We start from the raw sequence: 16719 nt of genomic DNA on the forward strand, positions 1-16719 counted from the left end.
CCGCTTTCCAGATGCTTCGATGCAAGGTCTTCCCTAACATGACACAGTTGCCTTAAGGGCCCCAGGCTTAGTCACTGAAAGTGCCCTCTGGTCAGCGTGTCCTGTGGAATCCTCCTTTTGAAAACTGTTTAAATATTGAGAGGCAGAGGCAGTGGGATCTCTGTGAGGTCGAGGCCATCCTGGTCTACAAAAAGTGAGCCCAGGGCAGCCAGGGCTACACAGAGAAAACCCTGTCTCGAAAAAAAGAAAACGGTTTAAATAGACGTTCGGTTTTAGTTGTTTTGTTTCGTTTCTTGCTTTTCTCCAGCTCCTCAAAAATTAACTTCTTTTAAAAAGTCTTACTGTAGCCGGGTGCGATGGGCCACGCCTGTAATCCCAGCGCTAGGTGAGACAGAGGCAGGCGAATCTCTGTGACTTCGAGGCCAGCCTGGACTACAAAGCAAGTCCAAAACAGCCAAGGCGATACAGGGAAGAGAAAAAAAAAAAAAAGAGTATTATGCGTCTGAGTGCAGGTACCTGCAGAGACCAGAAGAGCATGGGGTACATACTTGGAGCTGGAGTTACACAGTTGTGGGCCCACCCTTGTGGATGCTGAGAACCCAGTCTTGGATCCTCTGCAAGAGCAGCAAGTGCTGTTAACTTCTGAGCCGTCTTTCCAGCCCCAAGATTAAATTCTTAATCTCTGTGATTTTCTGTGGTGCCCCCCTCTAGAATTTTTCCCATTAGGGAATATAAACATTTCTAGCCCATTCATTACCTGGAAAATCTGTTATTTTTCTTCTAAAAAAAAATATATATATATATATATATATATATTCTTAGCTGAGTGGTAGTGCACAGCACTGGGGAGGCAGAGGCAGGCAGATCTCTGTGAGTTCAAGGCCAGCCTGGTGTACACAAGTCCAGGACACCCAAGGCTACACAGAGGAAACCCTGTCTCGGAATACAAAACAAAACAACAACAACAAAACAAAAGTAATATTCTTTGTGGAATTCAGGTCTTAGTGAAAGAAAATTAAATGACAGGAATCTAAAGTGATCAGCATACTTTTTACAGTGAAATTTAGTTAGAAGAAAAAAAAAATCTCAGCAGGCATAAAGTTTAGGTGGCCCTCATCTCAATAACTGACAAATGAGCTTTAAATTAAAGCGAGCCTATCCCACTTCAGACACAGATAAACAGAACCGCTGGACAATCTTCTCAGTGACCCATTGACAAAACAGTAAACATTTAGAGTGGAACTTATAGAGTGTACTGTGGATTGATTGATTGCTGGGTTGATTAGTGATTGACGTAAGGTCTCGCTATATAGTCCTTCCTGTCCTAGACTGTCCTTGTAGACCAGGCTGGCCTCAAACTCACACAGATCCCCCTGCCTCTGCCTCCCGAGTGCTGGGATTAAAGGTTGCAACACCTTGCCCAGCTTCCCCTTTGGTTTTTAAGGTTATTTTATTTTGAGTTTCGTGTGCGTTTGTGGGTCTGTGTATGGTTATATAGTTGGGAGTGCAACGCCTGCAGAGTTCCAAAGAGGGTGTCAGTCCTCTAGAAGGGACGGGCAGTTGTTGAAGAGGGAGTCAGTCCTCTAGAAGGGACGGGCAGTTGTTGAAGAGGGTGTCAGTCCTCTAGAAGGGACGGGCAGTTGTGCTGCTCCTGGCGTGGGTGCTGGGAACCCAACTCTAGAACAGTGTGCCGCTCTGCACCGGTGAGCCCTCTCCGCAGCTGCCCACTGTGTGTGTGCGGCAAAGACTCTCTGGCTGCTTGCATTTGGCTGCATACTCCAAAGAGTTTGCTTGTCTTCAGTGCCCATCCATGTCACTGTGGGAGTGCTGGGGTTATAGGCACGTGCCACCCTGTCTGACCTTAAACAGTATCGGAGGATCTGAACTCAAAGTGTAAGGTTTGTGTGCCAAGCACTTTTTCCCATTAAGCTACCTCCTCAGTCTGTCACTGCTCTTTATTTTTCTACAATAAAGAACTGTTTTCTCTATAAATTTCCTAATATTGTCTCATTGGTTAGCCACCAAGTCCTTTAATAAGGTTTGTGAGCTTTTTCACAGTCTACTTCCAAACTCGGATCCTCTGCAGGAGCAGTAAGTACTCTTAACCCCTGAGACATCTCTCCAGCTGGTACTTTAAAATTTTTTTTTTATTACTTGCCTACCTACTTACCTGCCTGCCTATCATGTGTCTCAGAATGCATGCCCTGATACATGTTGAGAGGTCAGAGGACAACCTGTGGGAGTCAGTTCTCTCCTTCCAAGAACTGAACTTGGGTCATCTGACTTGGTGGCTTGGTGAGCCATCTTGGTGGCCTGAGAAGCCTTTTTTTGTTTGTTTGTTTTTTTGAGCCTCAGTGTTCCTACGTGTACAGTAAAAATGGTAATAGTGTCTTTCCCCTAGAGCCAGTAAGACTTAAATGACATCAGTTGTAGCCAGGTGGGGATTGGTTTGTTTCTGTACTTTTTGAGCCAAAGTCTCCCTAGTAACCTTGGCTGGCCTGAGGATTATTGTTAGACCAGACTGGCCTCAAACTCCCAGAGACCCATCTGCCTTTGCCTCACAAGTGCTGGAATTAAAGGCACAGACCACCATGATCAGCCTTTTGATGATGATGATGATGATTTTTTTTTTTTTGTGGTGCTGCTGCCACCATTACTACCCCTACCTCCTGGCTATACTCAGCTTTTTTTTTTTTTTCTCTTTGAGACAGACAGCATTTCTCTTTGTCATCCTGGTTGTCTTGGACTCGCTTTGTACACCAGGCTGGCCTCAAACTCACAGCAATCCTCCTGCCTCTGCCTCTGGAGTGCTGGGATTAAAGACGTGCGCCACCACTGCCTGGACAGAAGCTAATTGTTATGGTTCAGCTGGCCACTAAGCTCCTGGCATCCTCCTGTCTCTGTCCTGTGTTTGGGTTATAACATGTGCAGCCATTCTCAGCTTTGTATGTGGGGCCTGGGATTCAAACTCACATCATCATGCTTGCAGAGCCTCAACTCACATTTTTCCTCTGGTCATGTGACTTCTTTGCATCATATTGAAACCATGTATGTGTGAAGTTTAGATGAGTTCAGTTTTTCCTTTGGGTGGTAGGAACCACATCTGTGCTGTCCTGACAGCTCTGTGACTTGGGTGAGGGCTGTTATGTCAGCACTTAGAAGGTGGAGGCCAGAGAGCCTTCACATTAATCCTTGGCTACTCTCACTGAGTTTGAGACCAGCCTGGAGCTGGCACAGAGGAGCACGCCTTTAGTCCCAGCACTCGGGAGGCAGAGGCAGGTGGATCGCTGTGAGTTTGGGGCCAGCCTGGTCTACAAAGTGAGTACAGGACAGCCAAGGCTACACAGAGAAACCCTGTCTCAAAAAAACAAAGAGAGAGAGAGGGAGGGGGGGCGATGGGGGGAGACTGACTAACCTGGGCTAAATGAGAATCTGTCTTAAAAGCAAAACAAAAAGACACTGTTTAAACTTTGGTGGTGTGCACCACCATCACCTGGCTTATCTTAACCCTTTCACCACTGTTGTGATTTCAGTCTTTCCTTGACTGTCCCTGGGCTGTGTTTACAGTTTGTAGTCATCCTCCAATCAGCTTCGAAGCGCTAACATTCTGTGTTGGAATATGTCTGTGCTTTCAGTTAACTGACTTTCAGTTTGGAAGAGGTGTTACCTTTCTTTTCTGTGTAGTTGAAACCTAGAGGGTGTGTGTGTGTATGTGTGTGTGTGGTGTGTGTGTGTGAGTGTTTGTTTGTTTAGAAATGAAGTCTTTTAGCTTAAAGAGTGTCAAAGTTTGTCCGTCGAAGAGCTCTGTTCGCCTGCGTCAGCCATGTTCATTAGGCCAGGGCAGGAGGAAAATGAAGCTTCTGGAGGAGCCGCCTTACCCACTCGCCATCGGCAATGGAGACTGCTTTTGGACAAGTAAAGATACACTGTGGGGTTATGTGCAGACACTGTCTGGTAAGAAGTCAGCAGCTACAAATAGTGTGTGTCTCTTAAAACACTTGAAAACCTGGTTACAGCCCTGCAATGCACAGTAATTTAAGAAAAAGTAATCTCAAGCTGGGCGTGGTGGCGCACGCCTTTAATCCCAGCACTCAGGAGGCAGAGGTTGGCGGATCGTGAGTTCGAGGCCAGCCTGGTCTACAAAGCGTGTCCAGGGACTACTTAGATATGCATAGGACAGTCAAGGCTACACAGAGAAACCCTGTCTCAAAAAACCAGAAAAAAAAAAGAAAGAAAGAAAGAAAAGAAAAGAAAAAGTACTCTCATTGAAGTATCGTTTTTGTTTTGTTTTTTAGTAGAATCTTTTTTTTTTAATTCAGAAAACAAAAAACAAAAACATTTTTTTCCCAGACACACAGAGGAGGGATTGTGGATAGAAGGAGGTGCCTTTCTGTCCAGCCCCAGCCCCCATGTAGTTGCAGTTGTTTTGTTTTTTGAGACAAGGTTTCTCTGTGTAGCCTTGGCTGTCCTAGACTCACTCTGTAGACCAGGCTGGCATCGAACTCACAGGGATCCGCCTGCCTCTGCCTCCCGAGTGCTGGGATTAAAGGTGTGCACCATCACATCTGGCTACCATACTTAAGGTTTAAAATTTTATTTTATATATGTGAGTGTTTTTGCATGCCTGGTGCCCTCAGAATTCAGAAGAGGGTGTTGGGTACCCTGGAACAGGAATTAAAGGATGGTTGTGGTTGCTAGGAATTGAACCTTCATCCTCTTTAAGAGCAACAAATGCTGTCAACTGATAAGCCATCTCCCTAGCCCCCAGTTAAGAGAATTTAAAGAGGTGCATAGAGTAAAATTCTCCATCCCAGAGGTGACTATTTATGGGTGTATGTTCTTTTTTTTTTTTTTTTTTTTGGTTTTTCGAGACAGAGTCTCTCTGTGTAGCCTTGGCTGTCCTGGACTCACTTTATAGACCAGGCTGGCCTCGAACTCACAGCGATCCGCCTGCCTCTGTCTCCCAAGTGCTGGGATTAAAGGCGTGCGCCACCACGCCCGGCCTTTTTATTTTTTTATTTTATGTGTATTGGTGTTTTGCCTGCATGTATGTCTGTGTGAGGGTGTCAGATCTTGGAGTTACAGACAGTTATGAGCTGCCGTGTGGGTGCTGGGAGTTGAACTGGGTCCTTTGGAAGAGCAGTCAGTGCTCTGAACCGCTGAGCCATCTCTCCAGCCCCTGGGTGTATATTCTTGGTTCTGTACATATTCAGAAATACAATTTTATATATATGCACACAGATAGATAGCTATATGTGCATATTTTTACAGAGCATGAGTTTTGATTTACAAAACTGTAAATTGGTGTTGTGTTGGGGGAAGGATTCTGGTTGGTTTGTCAGTCTGGACACTGAACCTAGGATGTGCCACATATCAGTCACTCCCCACCCCGCCCTCTGTAGCTCTGGCCTTAACTGCTAGGCAGAGCATCCCTGCAAGTGATCCCCGCAGCTGAGCCTTGTTGATCTGCTGTCATTCCAGTTTTATTAAATGTGTTGCCAAAGTGAGCACTTTACTATATTTTATTTTTTAAACATTATCTCACTATCTTCCTTGGGCTGGTCTTGAACTCCTGGATTTCCAACAGTATTCCTGCCTCAGCTTTCTAAACCAACAATGTTTTTTGAGTTAGGGTCTCCTGTCTTAGTCTGGCCGAGACTTTGCTAGCTGAATATGACCCTGAACTATTGAGTCTCCAGACTTGACCTCAAGAGTGCTAGGCACCACTATACTTGGTTTATGCAGGGCTGAGGATTGGACCAAAGGGCCTTATAGATGCTAGGCAAGCATTCTGTCAACTGAGTTACATCCTGTTTGTTCATTTGTGGTGTTGCTCGGAATTGAACCCAAGACTTTGTATACAGTAAGAGCTCTTCTACTGGGTCACTACAGTTCCAGCTCACTATTGTCTTAATTCACATTTATTTCATGAATTATGAGGTAGCATTTCATTCCCTTTGAAATAGCTTTATAGGAAGCATGCGTGGTGTGTGTGTGTGTGTGTGTGTGTGTGTGTGTGTGTGTGTGTGTATGTAACCACTTTGGCTAGGGACTACTTAGATGTGCATCTAACTCTGACTTTCCACTTAAACTCAGCCTAACCTCAGAGTCCTAAAGGTAGAGTGGAGGAAGTTACTAGGACGCTCTCCCTCTTCTCAATGGGGACACACTGAATAGATCCCCTTCTGCTTTTCACTGTTAATTTGGTGATTTTAATTGGCTTATCAGGGACACGTGGTCAGATTTTGTTGGGGCAAGCTGTGATCTCAAGTCTGGTAACTAGAGCAAGTGCTCAAAGCCCTAAATCCCCAGCAACACACAGTGACGCGTGTAGGGGCATGTGCATGTAATCCAGCACTTGCGTTTGGAGGGAAGGAAGATAGTGAAATACTGAGTTTCAGGCTATCCTAGACTGCACGAGGTACTGTCTCTAAGCCTCCTCCCAAGAAAAACAAAACAAAAACAGATGGAGAGCAAATTCCCTGTACAGCTTCATTTCTTGTGCATGGGCAGACGTGATGAGCTGTGGAACCCTAACTTGTGGGGCTCAGAGGGGCTCCTGTGAGTCTGTCCTCTCCATCCTGTAAGGTGTGGGATCAAACTCAGGTTGTCGGGCTTGCATGCAAACAAGTGTTTTATCCTGCTGAGCCATCTTGCCAGTCTCCAATTCCATTTCTCTTTCTTTTGTTTTTTTCTTTTTCTTTTTTTTTTTTTTTTTTTTTTTTTTTGAGTTTTTGAGACAGGGTTTCTCTGTGTAGCCTTGGCTGTCCTGGACTCATTCTGTAGACCAGGCTGGCCTCGAACTCACAGCGATCTGCCTGCCTCTGCCTCCCGAGTGCTGGGATTAAAGGTGTGTCTTTTGTTTTTTCAAGCGGGGTTCTCTGTGTAGCCTTGGCTGTCCCAGACTCACTTTTGTAGACCATGCCGGCCTCAAACTCAGAGAGATGCACCTGCTTCTGCCTCCATGAGTGCTGGGATTACAGGTGTGCGCCACTGATCCCAGTTGCTCACGGCCCCACTTCCATTTCTAAAAAAACCTTGTGTGTTTGCAGATCAAGGAACAGAGAGACACGAAGGAGCAGGCCAGTCGTCTGCGGTCACTGACCAGGAGAAGGAGCTGTCCTCCAGTGCCTTCCAGGCCTTCACAGTAAGGACCGGCTTCTCTCTTCACCTGCCTAAATCAGGACTGTTGAGTAGGGCTCTCTTCAAAACAAATTTGAGTTTCATAAATTTTATTCTGTCATAATTCAAGAATTAACTTTAGGGAGAAGTAGATTTCGATAAAAGATTGGAAGTACTTTGAGCCACCCCCAGGCTTTTCTTTTCACAAACATGTTTTAACCCCAACATTGTTTGAGTCTTATAAGTTTAGATTTATAATGTGTGGGTCAGTCTTTCAATTCCCTACTCTGTTCAGTTTTTGTCTTGGATGTACTTTAAAGTGGAACACCAAATATTGTCAGAATTACAACTTTTCTGTTTTGTTTTGTTTTTTGAGACAGAGTTTACCTGTGTAGTCTTGGCTGTCCTGGACTCACTTTGTAGACCAGGCTGGCCTCGAACTCACAGTGATCCACCTGCCTCTCCTCCCAAGTGCTGGGATTAAAGATGTGTGCCACCACACCTGGCAACTTTTCTGACATTAAACAATATGAAAAACTTTATGATATACATGTACGTACAGTTGAAATATACATTAGACAGAATTTGATTTGCATTTGAAGTATATTTACTAGAATCTGACCTTTGGAATAATTGCCTTCCTTTTCTTGGCTAGCCTCTGCTATCCACACCCTGCCAGCAATTATGTGCACGTTATCTATCATGTCTGCATGTGTGTGTTGTGGCCCCATCTGCTGATGTGAAAGTCTGAGTTTTAGACAGTTCATGACAGGCGTTCACTGACATGCCTATTGCTCTGCCTAGGGCTTTTGTTAGATTACTAAGGGGACTCGTTTTAAAATGTGAATAAAGATAAGGGAAACATTTTGAAAAGCTGTATTGTTTTTAAAACTGATATGGAATTTTGTGTATATATGTGTGGTTTTGTTTGTCTTTTGTTTCTTTTTAGTCTGGAAATTATGATGCCTGTCTGCAACACCTTGCCTGTCTCCAAGATATAAACAAAGATGATTACAAAATAATTTTGAATACAGCAGTAGCTGAATTTTTTAAAAATAATCAAACAACAACAGATAACTTGAGACAAACACTTAACCAGCTGAAGAATCAGGTGATAAACGAATTTAACTGTAAAAAATTGTTGTGTTAATTTGTGAAATACAAATAGGTAAGGAAAATAAATGTGGTTTCCTGCTTGATATTGATGACAGACTTTCTACTTATCTGACTCCTTTGTTGGTGTTACTTTTGTTTGGAATTAATTGTTCTGGTCGCAACGCTGGGGGGCACTGACCAACCAGCCTAGCCTACGTAGCAAGCCCAAGGCCGGTGAGAAGCCCTGCCTCAAGAAAAAGATGGAAGCCACAGAGAAAGATGTACACTGATCTCTAGCTGTCACAGGAGTTTCACACACAAGAACGCACAACAGCATTTTGTTTTGTTTTGTTTTGTTTTGTTTTTAAGAGAGTATCTCTGTGTAGCCTTGGATGTCCTCAACCCGCGGTATAGACCAGATAGTGACTGAAAAGTAATGAGGAGCTCCCATGAGCAGGTCAGCCAGGGTCTTCTCCTCCCTCCCTGTGAAATTCCCCTGCTATGTCAGGCTCACCTTATTGGTGGCTGAGGTCTGATTATGAACTACTGTATTCTGTGAAGCTTTAAGTTCCATGGCATTGGCCATCCCAAGGTTAAATTCAGGTATACTAAACCACCTCATGATTTGGGGAAATGTCATATGATAGCATTCTATGATAATCTTTGTTGTTGTTGTTTTTGTTTTTTGGTGTTTTGTTGTTGTTGTTGTTTTGTTTTGATTTTTTCCCTCGAGACAGGGTTTCTCTGTGTGGCTTGGCTGTCCTGGACTCGTTTCGTAGACCAGGCTGGCCTCAAACTCACATTGATTCGCCTGACTCTGCCCTCCGAGTGCTGGGATTAAAGGCATGTGCCATTGCGCCCAGCCTGTTACAATTTTTATGATGGCAAAGAAGTATGTTATACCTAATTAGAGACTTGTGAAATGTAAAGAGGTTCAAGTCCAGCCTAGTTTACAAAAGCAAGTTCTAGGCCAACCCAGGGTTACATAATGAGAACCTGTCCGCCCCCCCCCCAAAATAATCATCATCATCACCATCATCGTCATCCAGGCATGTGGATATCTTTAATGCCAGCAGGCCAAAGGACAGCCAAAGTTATATAGTAACACCCTGTTTCAAACAAACAAAAAATAATGATAATAAAATACAAACCTGGCTGGGCACGGTGGTGCACGCCTGTAATCCCAGTGCTCAAAGAGGCACTGTCTCAAAAAACCGAAAAACAAAACAAACCTGTTCTATAACCCATGTTAAGATAAAGCAGGAGGGGGCTAGAGAGATGGCTTAGAGGTTAAGAGCACTGTTTTACCAAAGGTCCTAAGTTCAATTCCCAGCAACTGCATGGTGGCTCGCAACCATCTATAATGAGATCTGGTGTCGTCTTCTGGCATGCTTGCAGAATAATGTATAAATAAATAAATCTTAAAAAAAAAAAAAGATAAAGCAGGAAGATTGTTGTGTGTTTGAGGTCATCCTGGGCTATAGAATGAGACCTATCTCAGACATTTATTATTATTTTTAAATGGAAAGTTGGGCTGGAGAGAGCACTTACTGCCTGTAGAAAGAAGACCCAGCACCCACATGGTCTGATAGGCATACATGTGGTAGACATACATTCGTGCAGGTAAAACATTCATATGCATAAAGTAATGATATCTAAAAAAGGGTGGGGGTATGAAAATGGGCCAGTGAAATGGCTCAGAGTGAGGACACACTTGCGATGCAAGCCTGTCCTGACCTCTACATGTGCACTGTGGTTCAGAGCTCTGGCTGCTCTTCCAGGGGACCCAGGTTTGATTTGCAGCACCTGCATGGCAGCTCTTAACTGTCTGCAGTTCCAATCCCAGGGTTCCCATTGCCTTCCTCTGCCCTCTGTAAGTACTAGGCACACATGTAGTGCACAGATCTACATGCAGGCAAAGCATCTATACTCATTAAATAATGTCATGACTTAGGGGGGTTATCAGTTGCTTGGATTTTGTTATTTTTTAAAATATGTACTATCTCTTACGATGAGACTAAACCCTTAAATATACTCCCTTGGTCTTGGCCAGTGTAGTTAAGACTCTGATCTCTCTTATTTATAAGAAGCATATCTGTATTCTCACTATATAGCTTTGGCTGGCCTGGAGATTGCTATGTAAGCAAGGCTCAAAATGTTTTATTTAACAGAGTTTGCGTTTTTTGTTTCTTTTTGTTTGTTTGTTTGTTTTGTTTGTTTTTCAAGACAGTTTCTCGTGTTACTTGGCTGCTCTGGAACTCTCTTTGTAGACCAGGCTGGCCTCGGACTGCCTCTGCCTCCCAAGTGCTGGGATTAAAGGCGAGCGCCACAACACCTGGCTTTAACAGAGTTTTAATGTGTTTAAAGCAGATGGAATAATGTCTAGTATTTGGGAGAAATTAAAACCTGCAGGTGCTATGTTGTTGTTGTTCTGTTATTTTGAGACAGGGTTTCTCTGTGTCACTCTTGCTGTCTTAGAACTCCCTCTCTAAAGCAGGCTGGCTTAGAAGGCAAGGGCCCGCCTGTCGCTGCCTGCCAGTGCTGGGGTCAGGAGGTGTGCCACCAGCCTGATGAAAGTACTGTCGAGTGTAGGAAAATCCACACATCAGCACTCACAGCCATCTATAAGATTGGCTGGAACTCACTGGGTAGCCTCTGCTGCCTTGAACCTATAGCAGTTCTGCCTCAGCTTTGTAGGTGCCGAGGTTACAGAGTGTGCCTGCCACACACCCAACTGTGAGTCCTTTCACTTTTGCTGTTTGTTTCTATACTGTTGTTAGAGCACATTCTGCCTGGATTGTTTTGTAGGTCCACTCAGCTGTTGAAGAAATGGATGGATTAGATGATGTTGAAAACAGCATGTTGTATTATAATCAAGCAGTCATTCTCTATCATCTGCGGCAGTATACAGAGGCCATATCTGTTGGTGAAAAACTTTATCAGTTCATAGAACCTTTTGGTATGTTATCTGTCAAGCCAGAAATCTCATCGTCTTTCTTGGCAAAATTCTCTTGTGTTTTTATCGCAATTACCTATATGTCAGCATTTAAAGGGGAAAAAAAAGAGTGGGGGAAACAGATAGCTCAGTCAATAGAGTGCTTGCCTCGCAAATGTGAGGACTTGAGTTTAATGCCGTATAAGAATAGTTGGCCTCCTAGTATATGCTTGTAATCCAGTGCTGGGGAGGCAGGCACAGGTAGGTCCTGTTAGTTTGCTGGTTAGATGGCCTGGCCTGCTTATTAAGCTCTAGGTATTGAGATACCTGCCTCAGAAAACTAGAGATGACTCAGTAGTGAGGAGCTGGCTGCTCTTCTAGGACATGGGTTCAGTTCCCAGCACCCACATGGCTGCTCACAACCATCTGTCACTCTCAGATCTGATGCCTTCTGACCTCATCAGGCATCAGGCGTGTATGTGGTGCACAGACATACACGCAGGAAAAACAGCTAAAGTGAACAGTCACTAAGGAGCAAGAGCAGAGATTCCTCTATCTTCCACACAGACGTGCATACCTGTGTGACCCACAATCAATTGCACACACACACAAAATGACCAAAAATGGGGAAAAATAAAGCTGTTTCAACTAAAATTATTTTTAGACTAGAAAAGGCTAGTCTTCCTTTAGCACTCCTTCCTTTTTTTGTTTTGTTTTGTTTTGTTTTTCGAGACAGGGTTTCTCTGTGTAGCCTTGGCTGTCCTGGACTCACTTTTGTAGACCAGGCTGGTCATGAACTCACAGCGATCCTCCTGCCTCTGCCACTGCGCCTGGCCCTACCTGAGTTTTAAAGGTGCCCCACATGCTGTCACACACCTGTAATCCTACCATCTTGGCCTCAGAGACAGGAGGACCAGGTGTTATGGGTCATCCTCTGGTACATCCTGGGTTTGAGGCCAGCCTGGGCTTCATGAGACCCTATCAAAAAGGACAGAAGAGAGGAAGAGGGAAGGGAAAAGCAGACTGTTAGGTAGTAGAAAGACTCCCTTAGTGACCTGGAGCCATTCTTGCCTTAATGCACATTAAAAAAGATTGGGAGGGCTGGAGAGATGGTTCAGGGGTTTGGAGTCCTTGCTGCTCTTCTAGGAAACCTGGGTTCAGTTCTCAGCCCTGCATGGCAGGCAGCGCCTGTCCATAACTTCAGTGCCAAGGGACCCAGTGCTCATCTGAGACACACACACACACACACACACACACACACACACTCAGGCAAAACACTCATGTGCATAAGATAAACGTGTAGAATGTTAGAGGACAGTGCAGTACTTCATTTCTCTGCTGCCCTGTTGACATTCTGCATGCAGAGAGAGCTAATGCTGCTTGCTGTTTGCACACTGACGCTGGCTTGAGTAAAAGCCTTGAGGAAGGCGAGGGCTGAGGACGAGGAAGGAGCCAGCGGATCAGCAGTAGGCTGGCGGGTGGTTAGAGAGCGCCACTGCCGCAGCCCCACAGTCTGCACTTTGTTAGGTTGAGATCCTAACTTAGGAGCACCTGTCTGTTGGTGTGGAGCGTGGTGATTCCTGCGGCACTTAGGAAGAGGTTAAGTAGGGCCCCCTTGACAGCTGCCTGAGCAGTTGGTAACACTCTAGTGAACCACTGTTTAGTTGCTTGTCTCTGGTCTTGACAGCTCGTTAAGTGGTGAGGCTGGCCAGGAGGCAGGCAGTGGTAGGGACTAAGTCTCTCCATGAAGCTGCATGGCAGCATGCAGTGATTTTTTGAATTCCTCCAACAGTTCACAGAATGTGTTAATCTGTACTAGGGCTAAGACAATATAAAACTCAGCGTTAAGGCATTTAGAGCCATTTATTTTTGTGAAAACCATGGTTTTAATTTTCCTCTTTAGAAGTTTTTATTTATAATTTAAATACTTACTTTGAACTCTGTTTTGAGAGTATATCTGTGTGGGTGTGTGCACATGCATCCAGATGCCTGGAAGTCAAAGGCATCAGGTTCCCCAGAGCTAGAGTTGCAGGTAGTTGTAAGCTTCGGTGCTGGAACCTGAACTTGGGTCCTTTGGACGAGCAGCAAGCTTTCTTACCCCTAGAGCCACCCCTCTAGCCTCTTATTTTATTTTGAGATAGGCTCTCACTATGCAGCCCTGGCTATGTGGACCAGGCTGGCCTGGAACTCTCAGAAATCTTCCTGCCTCTCCTGAGTGCTGGGATGAAAGGTGTGCAACAGCATGTACAGCTAATTTTTTACTTTTTACTACTTGGGTTTTGTTTGTTTGTTTTGTTTTATTTTGAGCAGTTTTGGGTTCATAGCAAAATTGTGAGGAACACACAGCTGTTTCCTCTTGCCCTTCCCATCACAGCTGCCCCTCACTGGTAAGTACCAGTGTGCATGCTGCAGTGGTTGAGCCGCACTGACACCGCAGTCCCACAGAGTCCATGGCTCCCTCTAGGATTTACTCCTGATGTACATTTTGTTCATCTGGACAAAGTACCTATCCACTGGGGTATTCTACAGAGGACGGTCACTGCCCTAAAACGCTGCTTTCCTGCTGTCTTCCTCCTCTCCCAGACACCGAGCCTTCTCTGTAGTTGTGTTTCCAAAGTATCCCAAGTTGGAGCCCTGATGATTCACACTCTTCATGTAGACATTTATTGAGTGCACAAACAGTGCTGTGAGCCAGACATGGCTTTGGAATGTAGGGTATTACAGTGAGCGAAGCAGGACATTGTGACCCTGTCACTCTTACTAGAGAAAGAGCAGACATACCATGCTGTGATGTAGGATAGAGGTCAACTAGGCACGTTCCGATACAGTAATCAAGCCAAGCTTCTGACCCACCGTGCATACTCTGGTACATATCTGCCCAGATGCAGGTAGGCATGCACACATGCACAATAAAATAATAACAATTGGAAGTTAAGTGGTTGGCAAAGTCACTGTGTATTAGTAAGTAATGAAGCAAGTGCTGAAATTGAGGCTTCCTCACTCTGCATGGCTGGCTTTATAAACACTACCAAGAACACGTGGTCACTGACTCCCTGAAAGAGGCCTGGAGACCCCATCAAACAGTGGCTGTGCTGGGATAGCATGCTGCTTTCACTCCTGGCTTTAGTGATGCCCTTTGTTTGAGTGAAGATGTTCTGTCCTGCGGAACTCTGGGTCCTGTGTGTGGGTAAGCAGAGGTGTACCCTCAACCTTGGGTTGTAACTTTTCCTATTGATTTGTGTGTTTGTTTTGCCAGAAGAAAAATTTGCTCAAGCAGTGTGCTTTCTGCTGGTAGACTTGTATATATTAACCCATCAAGCCGAGAAAGCCCTGCATCTTCTTGCTGTGCTAGAAAAAATGATTTCACAGGGCAGCAGCAACAAAAACGGGAAGAACGAGGTGAGTTTCCAGGCACAAAAGTGTGACCCATGTCTGTCATGGAAGAGAGTACCCTAGCAGCTTCATGGAAATGTGATTCACAGAGACTGTAGTGTCTGTCTGACACTTGTAAACTGCCTTTTAAAACTTCACTAACTAACATTCATGTGCTTGACTTTTTGGTTTTTTGAGACAAGGTTTCTCTGTGTAGCCTTGGCTATCCTGGACTAACTTTGTAGACCAGGCTGGCCTTGAACTTACAGCGATCCGCCTGCCTCTGCCTCCTGAGTGCTGGGATTAAAGGCATGCGCCACCACTGCCCGGCTGTGCTTGACATTTTTTAACCCAACAAATTTGTGTTAGAGATTGAGTGCTATCAGTGTTATTCCTAACCTTTGTGTTGTAAGATATTTCGTCTTTGTATTTGGTACTTGTAATATTTGGTGAAATAGGCCTTAGTTCAGCAGCTGTGTGTCCTGGCCCTCTGGGCCACCTCCTGGGAAAGATGGGTGGAGTTCAGTGTGTTTATGGATAGAAAGGAAGTGTCCAGGAATTGAGGGGTTAGTCTGACACCTCAGAAAAGGGGGGATGGAGTAGAGTAGCTGTCATGGTAGAGAAAACAGCACAGAGGGGTGAGTGGTGGCCACAGCAGCGTCCAGTGCTGAGTGAGCAGTTGGAAGTGTGGAGAGGCCAGGCTGAAGTCACTGAGGGAAAGTGGGTCCAAGCGTAAAGAAGATGGGAGATTGAGTCCTTCTTTAGGAAGTTAGGGTTCAGTGGTGTTGGCAGTGTTTATAGCGGAAGAAGGCGTAAGGAGGCAGGGTCTGTCTTTGAGTTTTAGAGAGGCGCTCTGAGTGGCATCTACAATTTTAAAATGGGTCCATGGTTATGCTCATCTGTGAGTTTCCTGGTAGGCAAGCCACACTGACTCTCAGTCCCTGGGGGTAGGCCTGTGATGGGTTCAATTTGGAAAAGGACTCTGGCTACTTGACTTGGTACTTAGCTCCCTTAGAAATGCACTGCAGTTACAGCTGTCTGACTTGTGTCTCTACTGTACAGACTGGCAATAATAGCAGCAAAGATGGATCCAATCCCAGGACTGAGAGTGGAGCTCTGATAGAGGCTGCGAAGTCCAAGATACACCAGGTAGTGTATGTTGTTTTTTTGGTTTTTTTTTTTTTAATTTATACAATGTTCTGCCTGCATGCAACACCTGCATGCCAGAAGAGGGCACCAGATCTCATTATAGATGGTTGTGAGCCATCATGTGGTTGCTGGGAATTGAACTCAGGACCTTTGGAAGAGCAGCCAGTGCTCTCTTTAAACCTCTGAGCTATCTCTCCAGCCCTTAACCTCTGAGCCATCTCTCCAGCCCCAGGTAGTGTATGTTCACAGGACGTGCGTGCACCGAGGCAGTGTGAGAGCGCACGGGCACTAATCCTAGGCAGTGTGTTTACTCAGGTTGAAAGGCTTGTAGTTGAGAGTGCACCTTTCCCTCTAAGTACACTTTGCTTGAAATACATACAGTGTAACTTCTGTAAGTTACTGTAAAGAAGCTTGAAGTAGCATAGTGGGTATGATGAAGTAATATATGGAATTTTAATATTATCTTGGGCAGATTTGGATTTGCAGATTTTTGTCAGGAGTAGAATGATGGCGTGCAATTCACAAAAGCTTAGTTTCTATCCCCAACACCACAAAAAGAAAAAAGGAAGAAATAAGGAAGGAAAGAAAGAAAAAAAGAAAAGGAACAAATATTTAAGATTCTAAAGTTTCATTTGCATGTAACTGGCATTTGACTGTTGTAAGCAGGTGAGATTTAATGTCCTAGACTGGGCAGCAAAACTTGAGCATGTGTAAAGTGACCCGCCCTCTGATGTGTTTCCATTCCTTGACAGTACAAAGTTCGAGCATACATACAGATGAAGTCTCTGAAGGCGTGCAAAAGGGAAATCAAGTCTGTCATGAACACAGCTGGGAATGTGAGTTCCTCCTGGGCTTCCTCTTGGTTGTCAGTTTCTGGCTTTCTGATTTAGACTGTGAGACCATGTCAGTTTGCAGTGGTAAATCACATGCCTGTAAACCCAGCTCTGGGGTAAACAGAAAGATTTCAAACGACTGGCCTCCAGCCTTCTATTGGAGACATCTCCAGGGTCAGGAGAGACCCTTTCTCAACAGACCCAATAGAATAG

General features: G+C 44.9%; 1 protein-coding gene across 10 annotated transcripts in view; it reads left to right on the forward strand.

Moving 5' to 3' along the window:
- The window catches only part of CNOT10 (CCR4-NOT transcription complex subunit 10), a 54974-nt gene that overhangs the window by 537 nt on the left and 37718 nt on the right, over window positions 1-16719 (forward strand). For 4 of the 10 annotated variants that reach the window (XM_084754535.1, XM_084754534.1, XM_084754536.1 and 1 more), the window contains exons 2-7: window positions 7053-7147; window positions 8072-8233; window positions 11026-11176; window positions 14409-14551; window positions 15587-15673; window positions 16426-16509. In XM_084754535.1, the coding sequence (XP_084610661.1) occupies window positions 7053-7147; window positions 8072-8233; window positions 11026-11176; window positions 14409-14551; window positions 15587-15673; window positions 16426-16509 (722 nt within the window). Of the gene's footprint in view, window positions 1-3702; window positions 3955-7052; window positions 7148-8071; window positions 8234-11025; window positions 11177-14408; window positions 14552-15586; window positions 15674-16425; window positions 16510-16719 lie in introns of those variants that run through there. The other 6 variants (XM_084754530.1, XM_084754529.1, XM_084754531.1 and 3 more) reach the window with 5 other exon arrangements.

The sequence above is a fragment of the Acomys minous genome (genome assembly GCF_964271855.1).
Source record: "Acomys minous genome assembly, chromosome: 13".
In the NCBI taxonomy this organism is placed as follows: domain Eukaryota; kingdom Metazoa; phylum Chordata; class Mammalia; order Rodentia; family Muridae; genus Acomys; species Acomys minous.